The sequence below is a fragment of the Ovis canadensis genome, chromosome 12 (genome assembly GCF_042477335.2).
Source record: "Ovis canadensis isolate MfBH-ARS-UI-01 breed Bighorn chromosome 12, ARS-UI_OviCan_v2, whole genome shotgun sequence".
Taxonomy (NCBI): domain Eukaryota; kingdom Metazoa; phylum Chordata; class Mammalia; order Artiodactyla; family Bovidae; genus Ovis; species Ovis canadensis.
The window spans coordinates 60,166,022-60,193,309 of record NC_091256.1 but is presented as its reverse complement, the minus strand read 5'-3'; the positions used below and the strand labels follow the sequence as shown (position 1 = coordinate 60,193,309).

Sequence of the window (27,288 nt, the reverse complement as noted above, 5' to 3'; positions counted from 1 at the left end):
CAGAGGCCCAGATAGGCAAGCCATCTGATCCTGGTCCCTCGTCCCCAACCACACGCTCAGCTAGCCAGAGGCCAGCCTCAGGTGGGAGGATGAACCATGAAATGACCGAGCCGGGTTCTGAAAGAAGGTTTTAAAGGAAAGCGTCGTGTAGGGGTCAGGAACCCTCCAGGCCTGGCTCTCCCCATCGGCCAAGACCCTCCAGGACTCCTCCAACTGCTCACTTCTGCCTTCTCGGCCTTGTGGTGTAGTACCCAAAATGACCTCTGGAGGGAAGCACGTGCCCAACTTTCCCAAGAGCTGCCTGGAAGCAGTCTGTCCACCCAGGTGGCCGCAGGGCGAAGGACTCTGCCCACAGAGGTAAGCCATTAGCCCTCACCCAACACACACAGATGGGAGGAAGCCACAGGCAGTCCCTGAGTATGCTGAGAGCGGGCTCTGCTATTGCCGCCCTGGGTTGGTGTGAAGCTGGGGTTTTGGGGTGGTGGGTGACACAGGGCAGGTAAAATGGAGGGGGGGAGGTGTGGCCCCTGCCTGGCAGACAGGCAGGTTAGTTCAAGCCCTGTCCCAGCACACCTGTCCCAGCCTCCCGCACCTCCTGCAGCACCAGGAAGCCAGATTCTTGAAACTCCATCTAAGGGACTGTTGCAGCCTCTGCCCAGGGGACTCACCCTGAACAAGGCCTGGAAAGGTCGGGCTTGGAACCCAGACTGAGCTTCATGCAGGCTAACAAGATCTGACTTTCCAGGCCTCAGTGACCTGATCTGCCAGGTGGGGATGATGCCAATGAATGCCGTGAAGGACAAGGGAGTGCTCTGAACGCTCCAGGGCCGCCCTCTGGCCGCCATTCTGCAAAGAATCCAGAAGGTGGGGTCATTTCTGCAGCAGGGGAGGCCTTGCAAACCTTAGATTCCCCACAGAGCTGGTCGGCTTCCAGGAGGGCTTCCTGGAGGAGGGGGCAGCCCAGCCGGGCCAGTAAGAAGAAATTCAGAGTCGCACTGCGGAACCTGCGTAGCCCTGGCCGCTCCCAAGCAGGCGAAGCCCAGCCCGAGGGAGTGGGCGTGGGGGCTGCGACGTTAGGGGCGGTCCCAGAGCGGCGCTGGCCTCCGGCGGGAGATTCCAGACTGGACTCAGAGGTGCGAACCCGCTCGGCTGCGAGTCACGTGGGCTCCCGCCGGCCAGGTGGGGACAGTGACGCAGGCAGCGCGGCCAGGTACCTGGGGCGCACCCCGCCGGCCCCTCCCACCGCCGGCGCTCGGAGCCGGAGCCGCCGGGCGCACGCCCCGCCCCACCTGGCCACCCACCTGGCGGGGCCGGAGGGCCGCCTCCCGCTGGGCCGCACAGGAAGTGTGGGGGCGGGGACGGGGAGGGACCGAGCGGCCGGACAGAGCGCCGGGCCGGGAGCTGCGGCCCGCTGGGGCGCGGAGCCCGGAGGCTGTACCGGCTGACGCTCTCGTAGCTCCGTCCTCCGCCCCGCAGCGCAGGTAAGCCTGGGTCCAGGTGAGAGGGGGAAACAAGTGAGCCTGGGAGACAGGTGAGCCGGGGAAGGGACGGGTGAGCGAAGTGGAGGCAGGGGGTGAGCCTTTGGGAGGGGGCTGGCCCCTTTCCTCTCCTTCGCTTTTCCGGAAAGCCCCGCCCCGGGGGCCGCGACATTTGCGGCTCCCTCCCTCCGTAGTGGCTGCTCAGCGAAGGCAGGGGGAGGGGACAAAGCCTCGCTGGACCTAGAGCCCCTGACCCCACTCCTGGGCTTCAAGCGTCCCAGCTGCCCGCTTCCTTTTCTCCTCTAAGCCCTAGGGGACACTCCTCCCCGTGGAGGGGAACCCTGCAGCCCATTGGGGCATCAGGGCTGAGAGATCCGTAGGAAGCCCCTGGGACCTTTGAAAGCAAGTGGAGGGAGGGAGCAAACGACTCTCCCAACAACTCTGGAGAATCTGTTGCCCAAACCCTCTCTGGTACCAAGTGTAGCAGCCCCAAGAATGAGGACTCCACCCCACCCTGGTGGGCAGATGGAGGGGACCTGCTCATTCTTGTCTAAGGAGGGTGAGCTCAGGCTCCTGGAGCTGTGGGTCCCACTGATCCCAAGACCCCTGTCCTCGCTGCCCAACCTCTGTTTCTGCATCCCGGAAACAAGGATCTGTTTTGAGATTGAGCTGAACCTCAGCTCAACAGGGGCCATGTTGGTGGTGGGGGTAACTCCGCATCCGACCTGAGGGTGAACAGTCTGTACCTCTTGGTGTGGGGCCTCAGGGGGTACTTGTCAGGCCAACCTGTCTACCCTGCACCCCCATTGACTAGTGCTTGGACATAAGGGCTCCAGGTCCAAATCTTAGCTCTGTGTGACCTAAGTTAGTTAAGCCCTCTGGCCTCAGTTTCCTGTCTGTGAAAGGGGAGCAGTTAGGTGCTGACTCAGCCGAAGCTGGCTCCTCTTTTAGTCGCTGCCCTGACGATGCCCATAGGCTGTAGAAGCCGGCATCACATCTTGAGCACTACCCAGGGCTTCCCTGGGTCCTCCCTGGCACTTGCAGGGGGGAGTGGCAAGCTGGCAGAGGCCCCTCCCCTTAACCCCTCTTACCTGAGCACCTAGGAGAGAGGAATGTGTGGGGGACGGAGCATGCCAGTTCCCCAAGGGCTCTGATTCCCCGGGGGCTCAGGGAGGCGGGGGATTGTCTCTGACCCTACACGGAGATTCTCTTCACCTACACGGGAGGAAACCAGGTGCAGAGGTGAGGTGGCGTGACATGGCTTGCCCCTGAGCCTGTCTGTGCGTGGCCTGTTGGGCATGGCGCTCGCCACGTCTGGGTCCCGGAATTTTAGTTTCGGTTTCTGAATGGATCTCAGCTGCTTGTCTCCTTTGCCTGTGGCAGTTGCCTTGCCCAAAGCCACTGACCACCTGTAGCAGCGTCTTTATTTCCAGGGAGAGTCACTGCTCACCCAGGCGTCCCACTGGGGCAGCGAGGATCTAGGTCAGGACGGGGCCTGGCTCCTCGCCCAGCTCTCCGCTGACCGGCAGCCTGACCCCAGCAGGTCACATTCCCTCTGCACCTGGTTTCCTTGCCTGGCAGAGCAGGGAAATATCCGCCTTCCAGAAGATCAGTGAGGGGCGAGACACTGGGGGTGTGAAGTATTTGGAAGTCACCTGTCTAGGCTGTCCAAGTCAGGGCTCTGATTTCTTATCCGGGGCTCCTCAGAGGAAACAGTGTCTGTGCCAGCCAAGCCTGTCACAGGGACAGGGTTTTCGGGGTGGCTGTATTTAGAGACAGGATGGGAGCCATTGGCCAACTGAGCCAGAAGGGTGGTTTCTGAGGTGTCATAGGTGCACGAGGCCCACCACCCGCTCCCACTGCCAGGCCAAGGGCAGCCAGGAGCATCTTCCAGCCCCCATGGAGGTGGGTGAATCTCCAGTTAGCTGAGGCAAGGTTTCTCTGCCTCATCACTGCAGACAGTTTTTCCAGATGATTCCTTGTCGTGGGTGGTCCTGTGCCCTGTAGGGTACTGAGCAGCGTCCCTGGGGCTCTACCTGCAAGAGCCCCCATCTGTCCCAGCTGCCTTTCAGACAGACCTGTGTGCTGTGTGGTTTATGAAGCCCAGTCCTGCCCTGGATTCTGTGTGACTCCCAGTCTCCAGCCTGGCCAGGCAGAATTACCTGAGCACAAGGCCATCATGGTGGGTCAAGTTTATCTGAGCAAAGATGAGGTCATGTGAATGGTGTTGGGGAGGCCGAGTCCTGCCCTCCCCCCCAGGCAGGGTCTCATCAGCCAGACCTAGAGGAAGAGATGCCCCATGGATGGAGGTGCCATGGTGACCTCACCCGAGGAGTGGCAGGTCCCACAGTCGGTGCCGTGTGGATCCTGGTGACTGTGAGAGCTCGGTGATCAGAGCCCCAGGCCAGGCAGGAAGGCTGTGCTTCTTCAGGGCAGCCCACAGGATGGCACAGAGCCTCCTGGGGTCCAGGAAGCCCATCTTTCAGGAAGAACACGGGTTCAGGGGGTGCTGGGCTGCAAGGAGTCAGGACAAGGCCAAGTGCAGCTTAGGACTGGACAGGCTGAGTCAGGTCACCTGAGGCTGCCGGAGATGTCTCTACCTCCACCTTTAGCGTCCCAGCCCCCTCCTCCCGACCGAGCCCCACGTGCCCCTTACCCAGCTCTGCATGTGCACTGGGGACACAGGGAGGCTGTGAAATAAAAGTACTGGTCGCTCAGTCGTGTCCAGCTCTTTGCAACCACATGGATTATAGCCTGCCGGGCTCCTCTGTCCATGGGATTCCCCAGGCGAGAATACTAGAGTGGGTTGCCATTTCGTTCTCCAGGGGATCTTCCCAATCCAGGTTTCGAACCCAGGTCTCCTGCATCACAGGCAGATTCTTTATAGTCTGAGCCACCAGGGAAGGCCCTTACACACCCACCCCTGTATGTGCGCTGGGGACACTCAGAGGCTGCTTAGTGGCACAGGGGGAAGCTACTGCTGTGGTTCCCAGGATCCAGCTGTGGGGGCCTCTCCAACCCCCACTCTGAGTTGAAGCCAGCAGGGCGTCACCCAGGAGGGGCCACAGGTGGGTCTGGAGCCTCTGATGGTGCTGCCCTGGCGGATTCTGCTTTCCTGAAGCAAAGTACCAAGCGGGCTAGTTCTCCACCCAGCTCACCAGGGCCTCTTCAGGGAGATGGGGTCCCAGGAGAGGAACAGGACAGGTGCCCACGATACTAGCATTCACGTGTCAGCTTGGGAATTGAGCCCAGCTGTTCGTGGGGACATGGACAGGAAGTCATCCCTGCTCCTGAAGGATGCACAGGCTCCATGGGGGAACAGAGGGACGGATAGGCCACACACAGCCCCTGCCATCATGGACACTGGTTGGGGAGCTTTCCAGGGATGCCTTTGCTGGGGAGCAGACTTGCCTCTGTGGCTCGAGTGGTCGCTGCAAGGTGTCTGGCCCCTCTCAGGGACATTGTTGCCCAGAGAACGTGGCTGGCATTGAGTCTGTGCTCTGGGCCCTCCCCTGTGCTGGCTGCAGGACACCAGGCAAAGGCCAGAATCCAGTGAGGATGATGAAAGAGAGGCTCTTAGAGCCAGTTGGTTGGAGGAGAAATCCCGAGACACAAACTCCGTAGGGAATCCCAAAGAGCCTGCCAGGCAGAAGTGTGTGCTTGTGTATATGTGCTCATGTGTGTGTGCCCACAGGGCACACAGGTCTCCCACCAGCACTTGCCTGTCTCTTAAATAGAAGCCAATGGGGATGTTGAAACAGCATGTGGAATCCTTGAAACAAGAATAGGCTTCTCAAAAAAAAAGAAAAGAATAGGCTTCTCTGCATCAAGAGCAGGAGAGAACTCTTGTTGGGACCATGAAAACAAACGTTTGGTGGAAGGCAGGAATCTCCCGCAAAGGAGGACGAAAGGCAAAGGAGAGAAGAGGTCTGAGATGAGGAGGAGGTCTCAGCAACAGCTATTCCAGAAAGAGACCAAAGCATCAGAGGTGGGAGAAATGATAAAAGAAACAGCACCAGAGAGCGTGCGGACCTAAAAGGACATGTGGCTGAGCCCGTGGCTCAGCGAGTGAGCGCGTATCGATGGCTGCATCCGTCCTGTGAGCAGTAAAGCAAGGGCCCCACCATCAGTGACCAGGGCTGGGGAGCCTCCGGTCGTGACGAGGAGGTGAAGTCAGGCCAGCGTCAGTGTCTCATTGGCAGTGGAAGCTGGAAGCCAAGGGAAGACGGCTTCTCCATTCCTGAATAAAATCATCTCCAGTGGGACTCTCCAGGCACAAAGACGACATTTTCAAAGGTCTCCTCCCGTGACCCTGCCTTGGGAAGGTGCCAGGGGGTGGCCCATAGCTCAGTGGGGAGGGAGGGAGGAAAGGGGAGGACCAGGCTGCAGGGTGGGGGCCAGGGTGCCAAGCCCTAAAAGCAGGCGAGGGACGGCCTAGCAAGGGCGGTCTGATGCCTGGACCCTGTGAGCACAGCATCCAGATGCCTGGGGCAGGGGCACTGGAGTGCATGGAGAAAATTAACGGGAGGAAAACCAGCCAGTAAACAAGAGGGAAATATTAATGGGAGGGAGGCTGGGCGGGCCGGGCTAAGACAAACACCCACAGGGTATGGCCGAGCTGGGGCTGGAGCTTCTTCCACTGGGCTGGAAACAGTGGGTGATGCCCCCAAGTAGGAGATGGAGAAACAGCAACTGAGCCTTATTTGAAATTGGGAGAAAGGTGAGAAGCCGGGAATGGTGCTTTGTGGCAGGCAGGGTAGGGGTGGGGCATGAGGAGAGGACGCCTGTCTAGGATGATCAGCCTCTTGGTGCTGTTGGACTTTTGAACCTACGCCCAGGTATCTCTGATCAGCTAAACCCAGGGAGGAAGAAGACGGGCCCTGTGACGGCTGCAGCCCCAGGAGCCAGCTCCAGCCGGGCACAGGCTCTGGGGCTTGTGCAGAGCGGGATTGCAGCCCACACGCCTGGCACAGTGCCCCCCTCCTTCAGGCCTGGGTTCCGGGCTGGTGGCACCCCAGGCCTGTGGGTGTGGCCGCCATGATTAGAACCGAGGTCACGCCTAGTAGGGGCTGGCCTGACCGGCTCCATCTGGTACCTTCCAGCTCCAGAAGAGACTTTGTCCTCTCCTGGGAGAGGCTGTGCCACTGGCCAGGTCTGGGCCAGGGCTTCAAGGAGGGGTCAGGCTTGGAGCCTGAGATGGGGAGGAGTCGGGGAAGAAGGAAGTATGGAGGCCAGGGCAGGGGGTCCATGGGCACCACAGTGTTGGTGCAGGCCTCTCAGTGCCCGCAGCGAGTTTTTATAACAGTGTAGCAGCCCTGCAGTAAATACACCATGGCTAGAGAAAAGGACTCAGGGCGTCTCCTGGACACCCACTCGGGCGCATCTGCTTCGTGTGTGTGTACACGCGCTCACATGCGTGTGTGCTCAGTAGTGTCCGACTCTTTGCGACCCCAAGGACTGTAGCCTGCCTGGCTCCTCTGTCCATGGAATTTTCTAGGCAAGAATACTGGTGTGTGTTGCCATTTCCTAGTCTAATCTGCTTCTTGGCATTGATGGAAATCTGCATTTCTCAACCAATCCTGGGTACCGTGCAGCCAAGTTAACAGGGGAGGCTGACTAGGGGAGGTATGGACCCACCCACGGCTGCCAGTGCCCAGGGAGGCCTAGGGTGGCTGCCCTCCTCAGCCTGGTGACTCAGAATGTCCCCAGGAATGCGTGGGCTGTTGCCCTGCTATGGGGGTAGCCAAGGCTCCAGGTCCAGTCCCTCCCTGCAGGCCTGGAAGCCTGAGCCACACACGCCTTCCTGGGATGGTTTTAGTGGAGAACCTATGAGCCGGGGCAGAGAGCAGGGCGGAGAGCCAGGCCTCCAAGGGAGGGGGTCCAGTTGTTCCAGCTGCCTCTGTAGGTGGGAGAGGGCAGGATGCCCCCTCCCTCCCTCCCACAGAGCTGCTGGGTGAACACCAGGGTCAGTGTCCTCCCCAGACCCGCAAGGAAAGTGGCAAGGGACTCCGTGGCGAAGCTCTAAGCCGAGGCCCCCCGCCAGCAGGGCCACCTGGGCCAGTGACCTGGATCCTTAGTTCTCCATCTGAAACATAGGCTCCCACCCTTGACTGGCCTTTGTAACTTTAATGTTCAGAAGTTCTACATACATTAATATGAGAAGCAGATGAATGGTGGCTATCTTTGTTTCCCTTAAAAGTAAACAGGAAAGAATGAAAGGAGCACCTTCCCTCTGTGTTACATTTTGATCCTGTGAGGTTCTAAACCACCAGCTGATCCTCTTGAGGTTCATAGATGACCTTCTCTTCAGCACTAGTGATCCCTCCAGCTGTTTGGTGGCCAGGCCCCCATTCAAGCGCTTCATGTACAAGCTCCCTGCCCCTCCCAACAACCTAAGGAAGCAGGGGTAGGGTGATTATTATTGGGCCCGCTTTACAGATTTTGAAACTGAGGCACAGGGAGCCGCAGAGGGAAGTGACAGTGGCAGTGGGAGAGAAGATCCTCAGGATGGATTGGTCAGTGGCCCGAGGCTGGTGCCCAAGAGGCCCAGGCTGTGGCAGATGGCGCGGACCCATCCACACTGGCTAAATGATGTGCTCCCAGACAGGATGAGCCAGTCTGTGCTGCAGCAACAAGTAGCTCCATCAAATGCTTAGATGTGCGGGGTCCGTGGGGCCCTGCTCACCCCAGGCCCATGGGACTCCATCCCTGCGCACATGCCCGCCATCCTTGCTGCAGGGGAAGGCATGGCGGGAATCTTGCAGCGGTTTCTGAAGCTCCTGCCAGGAGGGACATACATCCTTCTGCTCAGGCCTGGCCGTGCTGGGAGGAGGGAAGCGGGTGTACTGGTGGACAGATGGGACAGAGGGCTGCCTGTTGGGGAGGGGGTGGGCTGCCAGGCCAGCTGAGGGCTGGAGGATGGGGGTAGGTGGGGACGGAGAGGATGAGAGGGCCAAGGTAGGGTAGGCTGCTGGGAGGGACAGGCTGGACCATCCGAGGGGGTGCGGGCAGAGCCAGCTGTCCTCGGAGGCACCCAACACAGGCCACAGCGATGCCCAGGGAGTAGCAGTGTGTGCTGCGGGCTCAGGGTCAGAGCTCTGCAAATGTCCCCTCCCTTCTGGGTTCCCGTGCACACAGTGACCGTGCCTGGCAAGACTGGAGATGGATTGTCAGGCCTGTTCTAAGTTCAGAAGCCTGGGAAGGGTGAGCGTGTCTCGGGACCCAGGGAAACATGTAGATGACGGCCACAGTGGCTTCGCTGTGCGTGGGGCTGAGAGTCGGGGAAAGGCCCTGTAAACAGCAGACACGGTGGCTTCACTGCGCGTGGGGCTGAGAGTCGGGGAAAGGCCCTGTAAACAGCAGACACTGTAGCTTCACTGTGTGTGGGGCTGAGAGTCGGGGAAAGGCCCTGTAAACAGCAGACACGGTGGCTTCGCTGTGCGTGGGGCTGAGAGTCGGGGAAACGCTGTGTAGATGACGGCCACGATGGCTTCGCTGGGGCGGAGAGTCAGGGCAGTCAGACAGGCCTGAGTTCAGATCCTGGATCCGTCGCTTCCTGCCCTGTGTCCCGGGTGGGACTGGCCCTGGCCTCTCTGCCCAGTGAGAATGGAGACGTGGTGTCCCTCGGGCTGGATGAGACCTCACACCTACACCGGCCCCTCAGCCCGGCTCGAGCACCCCAGGGTACTGTCTGCTGCAGGCCTCGGGAAGCCCAGCAGGCAGCACTGTTCATCCTTCTCCTGTTGACTGTGGGAAATGGTGCCAGGAGGCCAAGTGGCTCTTCCAGTCCAAGTCTTTGGGGTCCCAGGCCACAGACCTGCACTGCTATGAGCTTACCCCCCAGCAAGGGGAGCACAGAGGCCTCGCCAGGTCAGCCTCTCCGCAGTCTGTGTCTACCTGGTCCCCAAAGCTCAGACAGCCTGTCGTCTACCTGGGTCCCTGCAGGTCCCTGCTGTCCCGAGCTTCCCCAAGTGCCTCTGGCCAGCTGTGTACTGACTCCCCTGAGGACTCCTGGAGACTGTGGGTGATGTGACAGCCAGCTCGGCTTCAGGTGGCAGGACCAGCCTTTGACCACCAAATGCTGGTTGACTGTACCCCAGACTCCGGCTGGATCGGGGCTGCCCTCACCTCCATCCTTTCCCCCAGGGTCCTGCGGCCACTCAGCATGTCTCAGCGGTACTCGGACAGCTCCGTGGAGGAGAAGCTCCTGGAATACCGCTTCCACTCGGAGCTGCGGCTAGATGCCAAGGGGAACCCAGCATCTGGGCTCCCAGTGGTCCGCAGCTCCCTGCATAGCAGGAGCAATGCCGCCTTCCAGCCTGACACCCCGGCACCCCCAGAGCTGGCCCCTGAGTCCCAGGAGCCCAGGACCATCATCCTGAGCACACAGAGCCCAGCAGCCCTGAAGATGGGCACACAGCAGCTGATCCCTCGGAGCCTGGCTGTGTCCAGCAAGGCTAAGACCCCGGCCCGCCACCAGAGCTTCGGGGCAGCCATGCTCAGCAAGGAGGCTGCCCGGCGGAACCCCCAGCTCCTCTCAGCCCCCAGCTTCTCCCTGGATGACATGGACTTGGACACGGGCCCCGGGGGGATGCTGAAACGAAACCTGAGGAACCAGTCCTACCGGGCAGCCATGAAGGGCCTGGGGACTCCGGGTAGTGAAGGGGGCCCCGTCCAGCTCACCCCCAAGCTCCAGGCTCTGGCTGAGGAGCCTAGCCAGCCTCCTGCTCGGCCTGCAGCCAAAAATAAGGTAGGAGGCCCATCTCTCTGGTCACTGGTGGTTGGGGGGAGGTGGGGGGGGGGGTCTGACCACACCTTCACATCATCATGCAGGTGCCCGCTTGCACAGGCTCCTGGGGGGATTCATTCCTGTTAGCCCAACAGCCAGTCTATGAACAGAGCGTGAATGTCCCCATTTTATAGATGAGGCAGCAAAGGCTTAGGTCAGGAAGTTGAAGGCATCCTGGCTCTCAGCCACAGTGGGAGCAGTGTGTGGGTAGGGCCCTCTGAGCCCTTGTCCTCAGGCTAAAGACACCCCTGGCCTGGTGGGGGAGGCGCCCCTGTCGTGCCTGCCTGAGAGCCTGGACCGCGACTCTCCACACCCACCCAGGGCCAGGCCTGCGGGGTCCTCCTCATTCATGCTGGCATCATGCCTCCAGCTGACACTTCCTGAGCCCTCAGCCACCGGGTTGACAGGCCCTGGGAGAGCTCCCGGGATGGTGAGGCACAGGGTGTTATAGGGGCACCGTGTGCTGGGCTGGGGGTTGTCAGGGTGCTGAGGGAGCACAGAGCAGAGGGGTCCCCAGGAGCTCAGGGCCTGGTGGGGAGGGGTCCAGGAGAAAAAGGATTAAAACAGAACCATAGACACAGGGTGGGGGCAGGTAGAGGGGTCAAGGCGACAGCAGGCACCCAGACCTGGAGGCGGAAGGGATGGGGGTGCTGGGCGGGGGTGGGGTGCAGGGAGCGGGACAGCAGCCAAGTGTGGCTGGGAGCACCACGGCCCTGACCAGCATGGAGAGTTTCAGGCCCCAACTTGTTTCAAGAAACCAGCTCCCTCTTTCCTGGAATCCAGGGACCTGCGAGGTCATGGGAAAAGGATCCTGGACAAGGAGGCAGGCTCAGAGCAGCAGCTGGAGGGTCCAGGGCATGTGGCCCCTAGAGCCCTGCCCATCCCCAATCATCCCTGCAGATCCATGCGCCATCAGCTGCAGGGACCCCAGCCTGTGCTGGGACTGGATGCTCGCATGCCAGCCCTGCTCCTCCTGCCTCCCGAGGTCCCAGACCTGTGGGGCACGCATGCAGCCCTAGCTCCCCACCCAGTACCCCTCATGGTCATCCCCTAGCCACAGCTGTAGTGCCCAGCCTCCCTCCAGGCCTGGTCGTGATGCCCCACTTTCCTGGGTATCCCCCATGTCTACAAGCCTCCACCTCCAGGCAGCCCTCCTGGACCTGCCCAGCCCTTGGTAACCTGCCCTACCCACTCTGAGCCCCTGTCCCTTACTGTCCTACCTGCCCTGGCCTCCGCCTGGTGGCCCCGCATCCCATATGGAGCCGAGCATCTTCTGCGTGCCTAGTGGAGCACCTCCCGTTGGGTGTGGTGTCATGCTTGGAGCGTGCAGTGGTCTCTCGGAGAGGGAAAGCTGCGACCCCCACCCACCCCTCCTCCCACTGACCACCTGTGTGTCTCTGTACAGAAGACGCTGGGGCGGAAACGTGCACACAAGGGCTCCTTCAAAGACGGTGAGTATGGCCAAGAGGCCCCTCGGACAGCACTGCAGCCAGACTGGGCTGCGGGGCTGGTCTCACTGGGGCGTCCGGGGAGGTGGTGAATGTGTTGAGTGGGATCCCTCCAGGGCCTGGTGGTCCATCTTGCCCTGCAGCTCTGAAAAGCCTAGAAAGTTCCCTTGGACCCTGCCATGCCCGGGGTGGGGCAAGGGCAGATAGAGGCCCCACGCTCACTCGCAGGAGCTGCCTGTCGAGCACACTGTGTGCACCAGGCCCTGCCAGTGAGACCAAGGCCTGGGCAGCAGTCACACTGTCCACAGGACCCCAGTGTTGGAGGCTTGGGGCCATGGGTGATGGCTGGGCGTGGCAGGGCCCAGAGGAGTGCATTCACCCGGGGTGGGCTGCCTCCAGGACCCCCTGGGAGTTGGAAGCGTAGGTGCCCTCCCAGCCAGGACGTAGCCACTGGTGGGTATGAGAGGCTCCAGCTGGACAGGCCCCTGCTTGAGCCCCAGCCTCTGTGAACAGCACAGGCCCGGGCTTGGGAAGGCATCAGGATCAGACCCCAGGAGAGCAGCAGCAATGCCCCAGGTCTTGGGGCCATGTGGGAGCGAGAGGCTTGTCTCAGCCACCACAAGCTGGGCACCTGCCTGGTGGGGCTGCCAGGCACCTGCCTCGTGGGGCTGCCCTGTACAGCCACTGCGGAGCACCCTTAGCCCCCATCCAGTCCCCTACTACCCGCCCCCCCCAACCCCAGGCCATGCAGTTTGGCCCCTGATGTGCTCTGATTTGTCCGCTCAGCCCTGGACCAAAGGTGTTTGGCACGGGGACACCCTGGGCTCCCAGCACCCCCATGGGAGCCAGCTGGCCCAAGGGGAACCCACTCTGGGGGGCTCTGCACCACCTGACGCTCTCAGGGCCTCCTCAGGGGGCTCGACCTGCAGGTCCCTAAGGGGATCAGACTGCCCAGAGCCCCCAGGCCTGCAGATGACACACTTCTGTCCCCAGACCCCCGGTTGTACCAGGAAATCAGGGAGCGAGGCCTGAACACCAGCCACGAATCTGACGATGACCTGCTCGATGAGCCCCCCAGCCCCGAGGGAACCCGGAAAGTGGATGCCCCCATCGTGGTCAAGAGCTACCGGCCCCCGCAGATCACCTGGAGCCAGCTCCCAGAGGTAGGGGCTGCAATGGCAGGGAGAGGCCATGGGTGGACCTCCCAGTGAGGGGGGAGCTGCCCAGAAGCACCACATCTGTGCTCCCTTTTCAGGGGCATCTTGCTGGTGCCTCAGAGCTGGCCTGCCCCATGGGGCACCTTCAGGGGGCTTCTGGGGGAGAGGTTAGGGGCAGTTGTCATCTGTGTATGTGTGACAGGCATCCCACAGGTGAGCTTCATGCCCTCTGCTCCCTGCTCAGGCTCACCTGTATGGAGCTGTGGGCACAGGGCACCCCTTCCCAGGGCGCTGACCCTGAAATGTGCCTGGAGGGTCCGAGTGAGGAGGCAAGAAGGGTGGGGAGAGGCCAGGCTGAAGCCACGTGCCACTACCAGGCCCCCCACCACCTTCCACATCAGAAATCGGGGTTGGTCCCCTCAAAGCAGGGCGGTGGGGTCTCGGTGGAGAGTGTAGCTGAGACAGAGGCCCCCGAGCTCTAAGCAGAGAGTCAATTCTCGCTCCCCAGGAAGGTGCAACTGGCCTGGGGCACACAGGCTGCTGCCCCATCCCCTGGGAGCCAAGGAACAGAGCTGCAGGGCGGGCTGTGGGCACAGTGGGCAGTGGGGTGAGGGCCCCTGGCTGTCCCTTCTGTCTGTGGTACGACAAGTTTCCTCATCCACACCCCGCGGGGTACGAGGGGGGCTAAGGCACTCCGACCACCTACTGAGCTCCACAACACTGCCTGCCGTGGGGTCACTGGCCAGGGAGGGCCCAGGAGAGGGTGGGGTGAGGGAAGACAGCTAAAAAGGGCTGGAAATGCATGTGTGTTTCCACCTGCCCGGGTCCAGCTGCCTGCGTGGACATGACCTTCGGGGTCAGAGCTTGGTCAGGATGCTGCACCACAGAAGGCCGTCTGAGGTTCTGCTCTTGATCACTTGAGCTCAGGGAGTCTCAACCCAGCCTCTGGGCTGAGGAGGGAGCTTGGCACTTACCAGCCCAAGCGCTGGTGGCAGCCTCTGCCCAGGCTGGTGGGGAGGGGAGAAGGATCGGGTGGCTCTAATCCTGTAGTGGGCTCTCCCAACGGTCTGCAGGGACACAGTGGGCATGCTGTGATTGAGCGGGCCACACTCTAGCCAGGGCAGCTATGGGCCAGGGGGCCTGATGGGTGGAGAACAGGGCAGTGCGCCTTGCTGGAACACTGTTAACCCTACCTCCCAGGCAGGGGTGCTGACTCACCTGGCCCAGGTGTGCCTGAGTCGTGGCCCTGCCCCCAGCACACCCCTCAGCTTTCCCAAGGCTCTTTGCCTCTCCACCACCACCACCTCCCAATTGCCACCCCAGGCAGCTCTGTAGGGCAGAGCCCCCTCCCCACTCCCAGTGCCTGCTGGCCTTTCCCTCTGGACACCCATGCTCTCTCTTGGCTGTCCCTGGGCGCTTCCCAGGGGAGGTTTCTACAGAGAGGAGAGATGTGGGTGATGGGGCTGAGCAGGGACAGGCCAGCTCAGCAGTCCCACTGTGCCAAGCCATGAGGGGCGGCTCTGCCATCCACGCTGGCTCTGGTCCGACGAGAGGATGAGCATCTGGGAGGTACATCCCGTGACTGAAGCCTTGCTGTCTGCAGGTGGTGGAGTCGGGCATCCTGGACCAGCTTCCAGCCGAGGAGCGCAAGAGGCAGGAGGTAAGGGATGGGCAGGGGTGCCTGCTTCTGACAGCCCAGGCGGAGGCAGGGACAGCAGCCATGGTGATGTCACCCACTCACTCACTGGCTGCCTCCTGGTACCAATGACGGCTGATGCCCTGGGCATGGTGAGGGTTGGGAGTGACTACCATTACCCACTTTCCACACGAGGGTGGGAGTCCTTGCCAGAGTGCAAACCCAGGAGAGCGGCTCACCACCCACCCCTGGCCCCAACAGCTGTGCTGACAGCCCCACCCATGTCCTGTCCAGAGGGCCCAAGTCCTGCGCCCCCATCATATCCCCACAGCCTGAGTGCTTGTCACCAACACACCCTGGGCCAGGCCCCCTGTGTGGTGGGGTGGCTCCGGGCAGGGCCAGGGGCACGGCTGCCCCACGTCCACTCTGCTCTCACCCCAGGCCATCTTCGAGATCCTCACGTCCGAGTTCTCGTACCAGCACAGCCTCGGCATCCTGGTGGCCGAGTTCCTGCAGTCCCGGGAGCTGCGGGCGACCATGACGCAGATGGAGCACCACCACCTCTTCTCCAACATCACAGACGTCCTGAGCGCCAGCCGGAGGTGAGGCCCGGCCCAGCACCCTGGCACCAGCCCAGGCTGTCAGGAGGGTGGGAAGGCCAGGGCTCCAAGTGACCCTGGTCTGCAGTGTGGATGGACCTACCATCTGCGGGGGCAGGAAGCACAAGAGCCTCAAGGGCCCTGCGGCCACCAGGAGCTGGCCCCAGGGCGCACAAACGCAGAGGGCCAATGATGAGGCATGACGTGCCTGCAGAGCGGAGCGGGCGGGGGCAGCCTTGAGTTGCAGCCCCGGGTCATATTCCACAAGGAGGCATCTGGGGCCCAGCCCAGGGCTCTGGTTGCAGGGCCGGGAGGTGGAGGAGGGGCTGGGTGTGCAGCTGCAGGCCTGCCTGGGCCTGTGCGTGTGTATGTGCGTGTGTGGCAGCAAGTCTGTGTGTCTGTGTATGTTTACTTCCGTGGAGGTCCAGTCAGCACCCATGTGGTCCAGCCCCGCACTGCCCTGTATCCTAGGCAACCTCATCACACCCTCTGCGGTCTCCCTGAGCTCGGCGTCCTCTCCCTAACCTAAGGGGAGGGTCCCATGCCCACCCCCTTGCAGACAGGGGCGAAGTGTGGGAAATGACCCATCTCACTGAGCATCCCCCATTCTGCTGCCCCAGGGCCCCCATGGAATCCAGGACCGTCTCGTCCCTGGGATGGCACTTCCCGTGGGACTCCAATGACCGGCCATGGGAAGTCTGAAGCCCCTGACTCAGTGAGGGCCTGGGGTGGGCTGCGCCTTCCGCAGCTCTGACCTTTGTCCTGTGTCCCCGAGTGTGGCAGGGCTGAACACATGGACCCTGCTCTCTGCTCTCCATAGACCCCAGGCTCCATCCCTGCCCCCTAGTGGGGTGTCCCGGCCTCCCTGACCCCCTGACCTGGCCCTGGTAGCTCTTAGCCACTCCCAGTGGCCTCCCTAGAAACTGGCTGTTTGGGGTCAGCTGCTGAGGGCCAGCTATCCTGTGAGAGGCCCTGACCAGTGTGCGCTGCCTGTGCACACAGATGTGTGTGTGGTCCTGCATCCAGGCAGCCAGGCCTCCCTCTCGGGGCAGGATCTCGGGGTGGGGATCCCCATCTGCCCCAAGTTAGGATTCTCAGAATGCTCCCACTTGTAGGAAGGGCAGCCCCTTCATGAGTAGAGGGTCAGGCTGGGGCCCAGTGAGTGGGGGCATGAGGATCCCTGCCCACCTCCAAGCCAGGCCTCATTCCCCCTCCCTGAGACCCTCACCAGGCTTACCAAGGATAATAAGAGTCCAGGGCCCCAGGGCAAGGAGCCACAGATTGGTGCAGTTTCCTATCCTCCTCTGGGGTTGAGGGACCTGTCACAGGTCCTGGGTGGGGCTGCTGGGGGCTCCTTGGTGTCCTCAGAATTGGAGCCTGGGCCCTCCTCCCTAACCTCTCCCTGCTCCCCCCACTCACCCCAGGAGGATGGTAAGGACCCTGCTGGACTGGCTGCCTGGGCCTGGTGGCTCCCCACAGGGGTGTGGGCCAGCCGGTGTCCCCGTGTGGGGCAGGTCTTGGCTTGGGACTCTGCTCTCTGCCCTCAAAGGTCAGCCGACTGTCTTATCTCCCAGACACCACCCCAGCTGGTCCTGGCAGCCCCACTCAATAGGCTCTGAGAGTCAAATGTGGGTAGAGAAGCTTGTAGCTTGGAGCCCAGGGTTGGTCCGAGCAGCTAACATGGGAAGGAGCCTCGGGACAAAGGGCTTTGCTCAGGGGCAGAGCTCTTGGGGTGGGAGGCCCCTAGCTGCCTTGGCCAGGGCCTGGTCATGTGATGAGGCCTCAGGGTCCAGCACCTTCTGGCTGTGCAGGGTGTGCCTGAGGCTCCAGCCAGCAGCTGACACCCCCAGTGACCCAACGCGGGTCCAGCCAGGCACAGCCGCAAGGCAATGGCTGCCTGTGGGAGCGAAACCCTAGGCAGCCCTGGGTTAGCACCAACCAAACTCATTTATCTTCATCTCCCTCCCCAAGTCCTGGATTACGGATGAGCCTCAGCAGGGACCCCAGCAGGAATTGGGGGTTTGCAATCACCTGCAAGGAGCAGAACCCCTGCCCCAGCCCTGAGCTGGGGAGAGGGGGCCAGGCCTCCAGGCAGATGTGGGCAGTTCTGACCCAAGTCCTAGGGAATCAAGTCAAAGCGACAAGTTCTTGGTCCTACCTGTCTGCATCCCATGATGCGATTAGAATCTATGCCAGAATCTCCCAGGGAGTGGCCTTGGATTTGGCCATGGGTATATGCCCAGTTACTTCAGGTTTCAGGAGCAGATCTGGGGTTTTCCCAGGAGCGCCTTGGGCAGCCAGCCCACCCTGCGTGCACTGCAGTACTTGTGTGTATGTACTTGCATGTGTGTGTGCACGTGGCCGTGGACAGACCAGCAGCTCCTGGCCCCCCACCCCCGCAGATTCTTCGAGGACCTGGAGCGGCGGCACAAGGCACAGGTGTGCGTGGAGGACATCAGCGACATCCTGGAGGAGCACGCGGAGCATCACTTCCACCCCTACATCTCTTACTGCTCTAACGAGGTCTACCAGCAGCGTGCCCTGCAGCGGCTGACGTGAGCCGGCCCCGGGTCTGCAGGGTGGGAGGGGGCTCCGGGAGGAGCAGGCCCCTTTCCTCACTGCTCACAGCCCAGCTTCTGGGGCTTCCCTCCGATTCCGATTTCTGGACCAGCCACACCGCCCACTGCAGCTGAGACCTCGGTCTCTGTTGCAGAAACAGCAACGCCACCTTCCGGGAGGCCCTGCGGGCAATCGAGCAGCGGCCGGCGTGCGGGGGTCTGCCCATGATTTCCTTCCTGATCCTGCCCATGCAGAGGGTCACCCGGCTGCCCCTCCTGACCGACGTGAGTGCACAGCCCTGGCCCCAGCCTGGCGTCGCCCCTCCTGACCTCGCTGAGTGTCTGTCACAGACTTTAGCTGCCACGGTGACCATGGCTGTCCACAGGGCTCTCTCTGCTGGGAGCTGCTCCAGCACTTGGCGGGTTTTGGTCCCTTCCTTGGTGGGTCATGAGGTGCTTTCACGTCCTGAGTCTGATTTGGTGTTCCCCAGACCCCTGCTGAGCGTCAGTCCAGGGTTGTGGCTGCCTCCTACCCAGAGCCCCTCAGTCAGTTGTCCTGTGTAGACCTGGGGTGACCCAGACACCGTCACCATCCCCAGGGGCTCCCTGGAGTGGCTCATGCTCTGAGATGCCAGCTCATGGGACCGAGGGGTTTGTGGGGGTGAAAACTACACAGCCATACACAGGTACACAGGTGTACACTCATGGCAGGCGCAGTGTGCATGAACTCTGAGAGGCAGCCTGTGGCCCATGCTCCGTGGGTCAGCGTCCCAGGCAGACAGGATATCAGACCCTCTAGGGCCCTCTGGGACATGGAGAAATAGAGGCTTTGGGCCCTTCCTGCTGGAGGAGGACAGCCAAGGACTGAAGGGGTGGGGCCTGGCAGGAGCCCTCTGAGTGTCCCCAAGGTCTGGCTCTGGTAGGGGAGCCCCTGCCTCGGAGGCCGCTGAGCCAGGGTACAGGAGGCTGCTCGTGGCTTCTTATGGATGGTGTCTTCCTGCAGACACTCTGTCTCAAGACGCAGGGTCACCCCGAGAGGTACAAGGCAGCCAGCCGTGCGCTCAAGGCCATCAGCAAGGTGAGGAGGGCCCAGGGGTGGGGGTGGGAGGTGGTATCTGAGGTGGGGACCCAGCCCAGCCTGATGGCAGAGACCCTGAGGGCGGGGCAGGGAGGGTTTCCAGGTGCTTCCTCCCAAGCTTCTTGAGTGCTGGTGGGGAAACTGAGGCCCAGAGAGAGTGAAGCTCACACAGTCAGTGGGCCTGGGCAGGATGGGGCCTAGGGCAGCCATGAGGGCCAGCACCGTGGGCGGCCAGGCCAGGCTGGACGAGTGGTGGGAGTGGGGTGCCAGGCCATGGCCCAGCCCACGGCAGCTGCTCTTCCGTGCACACCCTGCAGCTGGTGAAGCAGTGCAATGAGGGTGCCCACAAGATGGAGCGCACGGAGCAGATGTACACGCTGCACACACAGCTGGACTTCAGCAAGGTCAAGGTAGGCACCCCCGATCCCGCCCCAGCCCAGGCCCTGCTCTGAGGCCAGGGGTCACCATCCCCAGGCTGCAGGCTGGAGGCAGGCTTCTGGAGGTGACCTCCCACCCCCACCGTGAAGCCTAGGACTGAGCTCTGCCTCTGCCTCTCCAGCCCCTTCCCCACCTGAGAGCGGCCCCTTTGCCCACAGGGCCCAGCCCCAGCTCTCCTGCCTGAGGCTGGCTGGGCAGCCGGGTCTCTCTCCAGCTTGTGCCCCCACCCCCAGGGCTGCAGGAGCAGAGAGCAGACCCGGCGGCTGAGTCGGGGGAGCTGGCAGGCCCAGTCGCAGGGCTCTCTCTGGGCCAGGGCTCCTTGTTAGCTGCACTGGGAGCCAGGGCTGGATTACCTCAGAGCCGCTCAGTCTTCCCTGTCCCTGGCGGGTCTGGAGGTCTGGTGGTGGAGGTCTCGGCAGCCTACAGCCCCTCCCAAGCAGGCAGAGCTCAGACCTCTGCCCGCACAGCTCCCCCACCAGCCCACAGACTAGCCCATCCTTGTGTGGTCCAGGGGCTGCCCTAACCGCTGCCCATGGCAGTGGAACTGCTGGCTGGAATCAGGGCCTAAAGGCAGCCTCTGCCCCCCACCCCATACTGACCTTGCGGCTCTACCCCAGCCTGTCTGCAACAGAGCCCTGCGGGCAAGAGGGGTGGGCAAGACTCAGAGGGGGCCTGGGGCAGCTCGGTGGGCAGGGCCTCAGCTTATCAAGCAGACTGAGCTGCTGACCTCCAGTCTGCAGAGGCAGCTAGGCAGGCTGGAACCGGATGGGAATCTGCCATGGGCAGGCAGGAAGACTGTGGAGCCATGGAGGGGGGACACAGAGGTTCAGATAAGGGCAGCAGGGTCCTTGAGGGTGGGTCAGGGTGGGCTTCACAGGGGAGGCATTTGAACCTTTGGCCGAGGTCCTGATCCTCTCTGCAGCTGGGCAGCAGAGATCATGTTTAGAGTGAAATATGTTCCCGACCAGAGTAAAGACCCAGACTCAGGCCAGGCTGACCCCTGAGCAGGGCTTTTACCCCCTACCCCCATCTCTCAAAACTGAAGGGCTTGTGGGCAGGGCAGCAGCGAGCCCAGGTGGGGGCGAGGGGGCTCAGAGCCTGGAGGGGTGGGGTGTGGGGTGGGGCATGTCTGGGGAGCAGAGGCTGGTGGGCAGGCTCTCCCAGCTCCCCTCAACCACCCTCCTGCAAAGTCTTCTCTGCCTCCCCATCTCTCACTAGCTTAGCAGGCCAGAGCGTCAGGGCTGGCCATGTTGACGTGAGACGCACGTGGGCAGGGGCGAGGTGTCCTGCCCGCCTGTGCCTCTCACGTGTCCCCCTTAGCCCAGCCTGTTTTCTAGGCCATGGAGGGGGAGGAACTTCATTTACAGGAAAGGCCCCTGGACACCAGATGTGGTCCTGCACACCACGGGCTCTTTGCGGTCTGCATAGGTGCGGCCAAGCCTCCTGGTTCAGGGGGGCCTTCAGCAGGTGCCCAGTGGGCCCCTAGGCCTGGCTGGAGGCAGAACGGGCCTATCCTGGGTTGCTGGGCAGGATCTGGATCCTGGCCTGGCACAGAGCTACTGCCCTAAGGGGCTCCTGTCCACAGACTGAATGGCCCTTTGTTTGAGGCCTGGATATTCGCTCTCCTTTCCTCGATCCAGCCCCAGGGAGGCCTGGTCACCCTGTTCTCAGAGGCAGGGCTTTGTCCCCTCAGCTGCATATCCCTGCCCCCCAGGATTCATCCCAGGAGCCCCTGAGAGACTCACCCCAACTCTGCATTGCCCCCTAGTCCCTTCCTGCCCCCCAGGACTCACCCCATCTCTGCCCTGCCCCTAGTCCTTTCCTGCCCCCCCTCAGGACTCACCCGTCTCTGCCCTGCCCCTAGTCCTTTCCTGCCCTGCCTCAGGACTCACTTCATCTCTGCTCTGCCACCTAGTCCCTCCCTGACCCCCCTCAAGACTCACCCCTTCTCTGCCCTGCCCCCCAGTCCCTCCCTGCCCCTCCCAGGACTCACCCCGTCTCTGCCCTGCCCTCCAGTCCCTTCCCGTCCCCCCAAGACTCACCCCTATCTCTGCCCTGCCCCCTGGTCCCTCCCTGCCCCGCCTCAGGACTCACCCCATCTCTGCCCTGCCCCCAGTCCCTCCCTGTCCCCCCCAGGACTCACCCCATCTCTGCCCTGCCCTCCAGTCCCTTCCTGTCCCCCCAGGACTCACCTCCATCGCTTCCCTGCCCCCTAGTCCCTCCCTGCCCCCGCTCACGACTCACCCCATCTCTGCCCTGACCCCTGGTCCCTTCCTGCCCCCCCAGGACTCACCCCATCTCTGCCCTGCTCTCCAGTCCCTTCCTGTCCCCCCAGGACTCACCTCCATCTCTGCCCTGCCCACAGTCCCTCCCTGGCCCCCTCAGGACTTAGCCCATCTCCGCTCTGGCCCCCAGTCCCTCCCGCTGATCTCTGCCTCCCGATGGCTGCTGAAGCGTGGGGAGCTCTTCGTGGTGGAGGAAACTGGGTTGTTCCGGAAACTCGCCAGCCGGCCCACGTGCTACCTGTTCCTGTTCAATGATGTCCTGGTGGTCACCAAGAAGAAGAGGTGGGCCCCACCCCTGTGTGCCAGGCTGCATGGTCTTGGGATGGGGAGCAGTCAGCAGCTGTGGCCTTGGAGCCAGGGGCGTGGGCTGGGGCCAGCCCTTGGGAGCATCCTTCCAACTGCGTGGCCCTCAGGCTGCCCATAGACCCCTGCAGCATCTGGCCAGCCACCTCTCTCCCTACAGCGAGGATAGCTTCATGGTCCAAGACTATGCCCAGGTGGACCACATCCAGGTCCAGAAGATGGAGCCCTCGGAGGCCTCTCTGCCAGGGGGTGGCAACCGCAGCTCCTCTGTTCCGCACCCCTTCCAGCTGATCCTCCTGCACAACAGCGAGGGCCGCCGGGAGAAGATCCTGCTGTCCTGCGACTCCGCGTAAGACGGGAGGGCTTCCTGGAGGCAGGGGCGGCCCTGAGAGCTCTGTGGGGATGGGATGCCTGATCCAGGGCTCCCGGGTGCTGCACTGTGCCAGGGACAGCCCAGTTCTCACGCAGTTCACTCTCCTGGGGTTGGGGAGGAGATGCCAGGTGCAAAATGTGCGATTGAACAGTCCTTTGTGTCCAAGGAGGTGAGGACTAAGGGGAAACAGGCAGGGAATGGGGGGTCCCCAGTGGGGCCCCTGGGGAAGGAGCTCCAGCAGACCCAGGAGGACAGCAGGGCTGCAGCACAGGGTGGGGGCCGTGGGGGGCAATGAGGTCAGAACAGTGGGGGGACCAGCACACCGAGGGGTACTGGCCGTGTCTCCACACTCCACCAGCAGGGCCCCTTCCCAGGAGGGAAGCCAAGGCTCTATTTCCAACAGCAGACTGCCGGTGGGGCAGGGCGTTCCAGACCAGCGCCAGGAAACAGGGCCGCCTGGGTTGTAGGGGTGCAGCCGCTGCCCGAGTCTATGGCCAGAGGCAACTGAGCTGGAGTGGACTGGCCTGTAAATCTGGTCAGCCTGCCCGGGGGAGGCCTGCATGCTGCTCCTTCCTGAGTCTGACTTCCTGCACCTCGGCCCCACCCCAGCACAGTGGGTCAGGCCCACCAGGGGGTCCACCCACTTACACCTCCTCAGGATCGCTCACCAAAGGGTGCCCGGGCAGCATAAATCTTCATCCCACTGCCTTCACACCTTGAAAGCTGTGGGGGCTCAGGGACCCCATCTTCCCACCATGTCACACTGGCTGAGGGGCATGAAGCAGAGGTAATCAGCTGGTGGAATCAGCCTCACTCATGGGCCCTCTCCCCCCAGGAGTGACCGCGCACGGTGGATCACAGCACTCACGCAACGGGAGAGGCAGGCGCGGGGCCCCCCAAACAAAGGAGGTGAGAGCCTACCCTTGCAACCAGCAGGGCTCACAGCCCCTTCCCTGCCTGGGGGCGGGGGTCAGCCTGGAGTGAAGAGGTGCTGTCCAGCCCCCAGTCCACCCCGCAGTCTTCCCCAGGGTGACCTGCCAGGTAGGGGCCCCACCCCAGTTACGTGTGTGTCCATCTGGGCACAGAGACCCAGCACTGGCTGAGGACTTCGTCGTCCCGGCTGCCAAGTGACCGGGGAAACTGAGGCCAAGGAGCTGGAGTGGATTGGCCCAAAGAGCTGTTTCCCAGCCCCAGCCCTGCCTGGCCCCTGAGAAGCCTGGAGCGCCCTCTGCTGGTGCTGGAAGCGAGAGCAACAGGTCCTGAAGCCTGGGAGGGGTCCTGGCTTTAGTGGAGGAAAGCTGCCCAGTGACCATGTGCTGGGACACCTGGGGGCCCCCGGCCTTCACCGAGACCAGGCCACAGGGGGTGCGTTTGGACAGGAACCCTGCCCACCCCTTCCCTGGAACAGTCCTGCCGCTGATGCCTGCCTTCCCCAGACCTACTCCAGGTGGAGATCACTAAGGCCTACCTGGCCAAGCAGGTGGACGAGATCACACTGCAGCAGGCGGACGTGGTCTTGATTCTGGAGCAGGAAGATGGTGAGCACATGGTGATGGGCCTAGGGGGTCTTGGGGGGGTCGACGGGCCTGGAGGTGCACAGAGGGGGGAGATGGACCTGGGGGGTGTGCATGGGGTGGGGGGAGATGGGCCTGGGGGGTGCATGGGGGGAGCAGTGGACCTGGGGGGTACATGGGGGGTGATGGGCCTGGGGGTATGCAGGGGGGGACAAGGCCTGGGGGGATGCATGAGGGGGCGATGGGCCTGGGGCCCACTGGGCAGGGGAGCAATGGGCCTGCGGGGGTGCATGGGGGGCAATGCAGTGGGCCTGCGGGGGTGCATAGGGGCAATGGGCCTGGGGGCTGTACACGGGGCAGGTGATGGGCGTGGGGGTGCATTGGAGGATGCGATGGGCCTAGGGGGTTGCACAGGGCGGGTGATGGGCCTGGAGGGTACATGGGTGGGGGACAATGGGCCTGGGGTTTGCATGGGGTGGGCAGAGAGGAGGGGCCAGCAGGCTGGTGCTGAGTGAAAGTCTGAGAACCCTGCCCACAGTCCAGAGCACACTGGTGTGGGCAGCTGCCCCAAGACCCCTAGAGAAGCAAGCACTGCATGGGCTCACACTGGGTCCAGGGACCCCTTCAACAACCTCCCTCAAGAATGTCTTCACATGAACCAGTCTCGGGCTTGGAAGTGGGTTCCTGGGCACTCTGTGTCCTAAGCAGGAGATTAGCCCTTGAGAGCAGCTGCTTAGGACGGGCCAGGTTGGTCGGAGCGAGCTCAGCCCCTGAGGCCAGTATCGGGGCCGAGCACCTGCTGGAAGACCAGCTGTCCATGTGACCTTGAGCAAGGTCGCTGATTTGGACAGGGTCAGCTCCAAGGGATGCCTGACCCTGGCATCTTCTGGAACAGTAGCTCTGAGGGCTGAGGACCAGACTTAGGGGCCCCACCCTCACCTGCTGGGTGTCTCGATCCAGGATGGCTCTATGGTGAGAGGCTGCGGGATGGAGAGACAGGCTGGTTCCCTGAGGACTTCGCCCAGAGCATCACCAGCCGCGTGGCTGTGGAGGGCAATGTGCGCAGGATGGAGCGGCTGCGTGTGGAGACGGACGTGTAGCTGGGTCTGCCGGCACCTTGCCAGGCCAGGCTGCGGCCGTGCAGTGTCAGTCCATGCTCCAGCAAGCAGCCCCGCCTGTTCCTGGGGAGTGCAGTGGGCTGGCCCCTGGGGCCTGAAAGGTCCAAGGCCCTGTGGGCTGCAGCATGGGCTCTGGACACTTCCAAGGAAGACGGTCACACGTCCTCAGGGGAGCATCCTCCAGGCGAGCTCGGGAGCCGTGCCAGCCCTGGCCCCAGGCTGTGTCCCTGGGAGGAGCCCTGCCTGACCTGCTTGCTGGCCTCACCCTCCCCCAGCTCCTGGCTGCCCTGTCCTGTCCCCTGTGCACCGAGGGGGCAGTTAGGCAGTGGGTGTGTGATCAAGGCAGATGGCCCTGAGAAGGGCGGGAATCACCTGGAGGGATCTCCCTCCCACGCCTGTACTGCCCCAGCCCAAGTGCCTAGGGCTGCCCCATGTTCCCAGAGGTGGGCCAACTGGAGGAGGTGACCCTGCGGTGCCAGCACTGAAGTTGTGACTTTGAGACATTAAAGTATTTCTTTAACATCTGGATTTGTGCATTTGTGAGCCCCAGCAAAGGCTACAGCAGTCCCTGCAAAATTCCCAAAGTGCCATGGGCCGGAACTGGGCCCCCTGTGTGTGGTCACCTGTGCTGGGCCCCAGGAGCTTGTCTGGGCCCACATTCATGGTCACCCTTGAATGCCAGTCCTTGGCCCTGCTGATCTGTCCACCTGGAACGTCGTAGGCAGGGCCATTCCCATGAAGCCCCTTGAAGCTGAGCCTGGTCAGTGGGTCTGGGGACTCGGGGACATGGCAGAACCTGCGGCGGAGCCCCACTAGGAGCTATGGAGGAGCCCCGTCCCTCACCTCCCTTAATGGCCCCGCTTCCCAGCCAGTTAGCTCGCCAAGGACCCCCTGGTACTTGTAGGTGGGTAGAGGTGTGCTGGCCTGGCCTCAGGGCAGGGGGAGAAGTGTGCTGCTCCCCAGGAGAGGGTGATGGCCAGCTGGTGGCAGGGTTCTGCTGGGCTAGGTTCAAGAAGGATAGGTCCACTCTCCTGGGAAGCCCCCTGCCAGCCCTCCCAATCCCAGCCCATGCCCAGTGCCTCTCTGGGCCCTGGCAGTGTTGTCCTTGGGGTGGGGGCTCCCAGTGTTCTGACGATCTGCCAGAGCCCTGCTGGGGCCCTGTCATCCTTATGACAGCCGGGGTATGCATCCCTGCCGCGACCAGAAGAGGGTGACTGGGGGAGACCCGCCCTCTCCCTTCCATCCATCCCTGAGGCTGGCTGCAGGAGGAAGGCCAGCAGGGGCCTGAGCAGGGTGGAGCTCATCCAGGCCCCGCCCACTGAACCTCCTGGTGGGGGTGTTCCACACCAAGAGGGAGGGGCAGCTCCTTCCTTTAACCTCCAAGGTGACCTACAGGGCCTCCGGCCTCTGGCAGCTGGAAGGGCCGTCCTGAGCAGGGCATCTGCAGGACGGTGCGGGGCCAGGCTCAGTGTGAGAGGCATGATCATGGAGGGGAGGGGTCACCAGAGATCAGGCCCAGCTCCTCCCCCTTGGACAGGTGGGAATCTAGGGGCTCCATTCTCCTACCTGTGAGCTAACTCCCTACTGTTTTCTTGGAGCTGCTGGGGGGCAATCTGGTGACCAGGGTGAAGAGCAAGGGTGTGTGTGTGCACGCACATGTGTGCACCCTGGCAGAAGTGGGTGGACTGCGTCACTGTGTAAGCCCTGCAGCACCCCTGCCCCTTCTCTTCCCAACTCTCAGGTGGGCAGGCCAGCCCCCGCCCATCCTTTTCCAGGCACGTTTTTGGTATGATGGAAAAGCTCCGAGGCATGTCCTCGGTTACTGACCTGGGGTCTGAAACCTTAGCTGGTTTCCTTCTGCGAAGTGGACGCAGGTCCTGACATGGGACCCCTGTCTGTGCCACACACCCCCACCCACTCCCACAGTTGCCACCCGTCCTCCCGGTCACTGGAACCCAGTGGACTTGAAGGCTGACCCCGAGATCTTCTGAAACTGTGAAGGGCTTCACATCTTTTCACCAGATAAATTCTGGTATTTCTGGGGCCTGTTGCCAAGCCAAGTGGAACCTTATGTTGTATTCTGTCTACTAGTGGCATTGAAGAACTATATATTTGTACAGCTTTTACGTGTCTCCTATCATCTCTATGATTTCACGGCCCACTTTGCCGAAGTCTTAAATCCTGCTCATCTGTCTCCTGCCCTTTTCCTTTCCCCGCAGGCCCGACACCACTTACTTCTTTGTCTAAGCCAGGGCCATGTCCTGGGGTCTCCCAGGCTCTGCTGGGGTCAGGAGGAGCGAGTGATGATCTGATTCTCCACCTTTGAGGGAATATCTTCATTCTTCCCACAAGGGTTATTGGGCCTGACCCAAATCCCATCTGAGTGGCCCAGCATGACTCAAGCCAAGCCTCCGCCCCCAGTCCTAGGAAGGACACAGGCTGTCACTTCAGGGCTGTGGAGACCAGTAATGGGGGAGGGGAGGCAGGAGCCCAGAGAGGGGACAAGGAGCCCCAG

At 62.3% G+C, this 27,288-nt stretch overlaps 1 protein-coding gene across 1 annotated transcript; it reads left to right on the top strand.

The window, feature by feature from the left end:
- Nucleotides 1-1,159: 1,159 nt before the first annotated feature.
- On the top strand, nucleotides 1,160-25,295 carry ARHGEF16 (Rho guanine nucleotide exchange factor 16). Its single transcript, XM_069544864.1, has 15 exons — nucleotides 1,160-1,481; nucleotides 9,624-10,227; nucleotides 11,672-11,717; nucleotides 12,708-12,877; nucleotides 14,475-14,531; nucleotides 14,949-15,109; nucleotides 17,509-17,661; nucleotides 17,820-17,949; nucleotides 18,668-18,742; nucleotides 19,060-19,152; nucleotides 21,596-21,747; nucleotides 21,929-22,117; nucleotides 22,977-23,050; nucleotides 23,578-23,679; nucleotides 24,616-25,295. The coding sequence occupies exons 2-15, from the start codon at nucleotides 9,643-9,645 to the stop codon at nucleotides 24,753-24,755; spliced, it is 2,127 nt and encodes a 708-aa protein (XP_069400965.1). The 5' UTR covers nucleotides 1,160-1,481; nucleotides 9,624-9,642; the 3' UTR covers nucleotides 24,756-25,295.
- The last annotated feature ends 1,993 nt before the right edge of the window (nucleotides 25,296-27,288 follow it).

Coding starts and splice junctions, on each gene's coding strand:
- ARHGEF16 (XM_069544864.1), top strand. CDS start 9,643: ATGTCTCAGCGGTACTCGGACAGCTCCGTGGAGGAGAAGCTCCTGGAA. Junction 18,743..19,059: donor CGCTCAAGGCCATCAGCAAG/GTGAGGAGGGCC, acceptor CACACCCTGCAG/CTGGTGAAGCAGTGCAATGA. Junction 21,748..21,928: donor GTGGTCACCAAGAAGAAGAG/GTGGGCCCCACC, acceptor CTCTCCCTACAG/CGAGGATAGCTTCATGGTCC.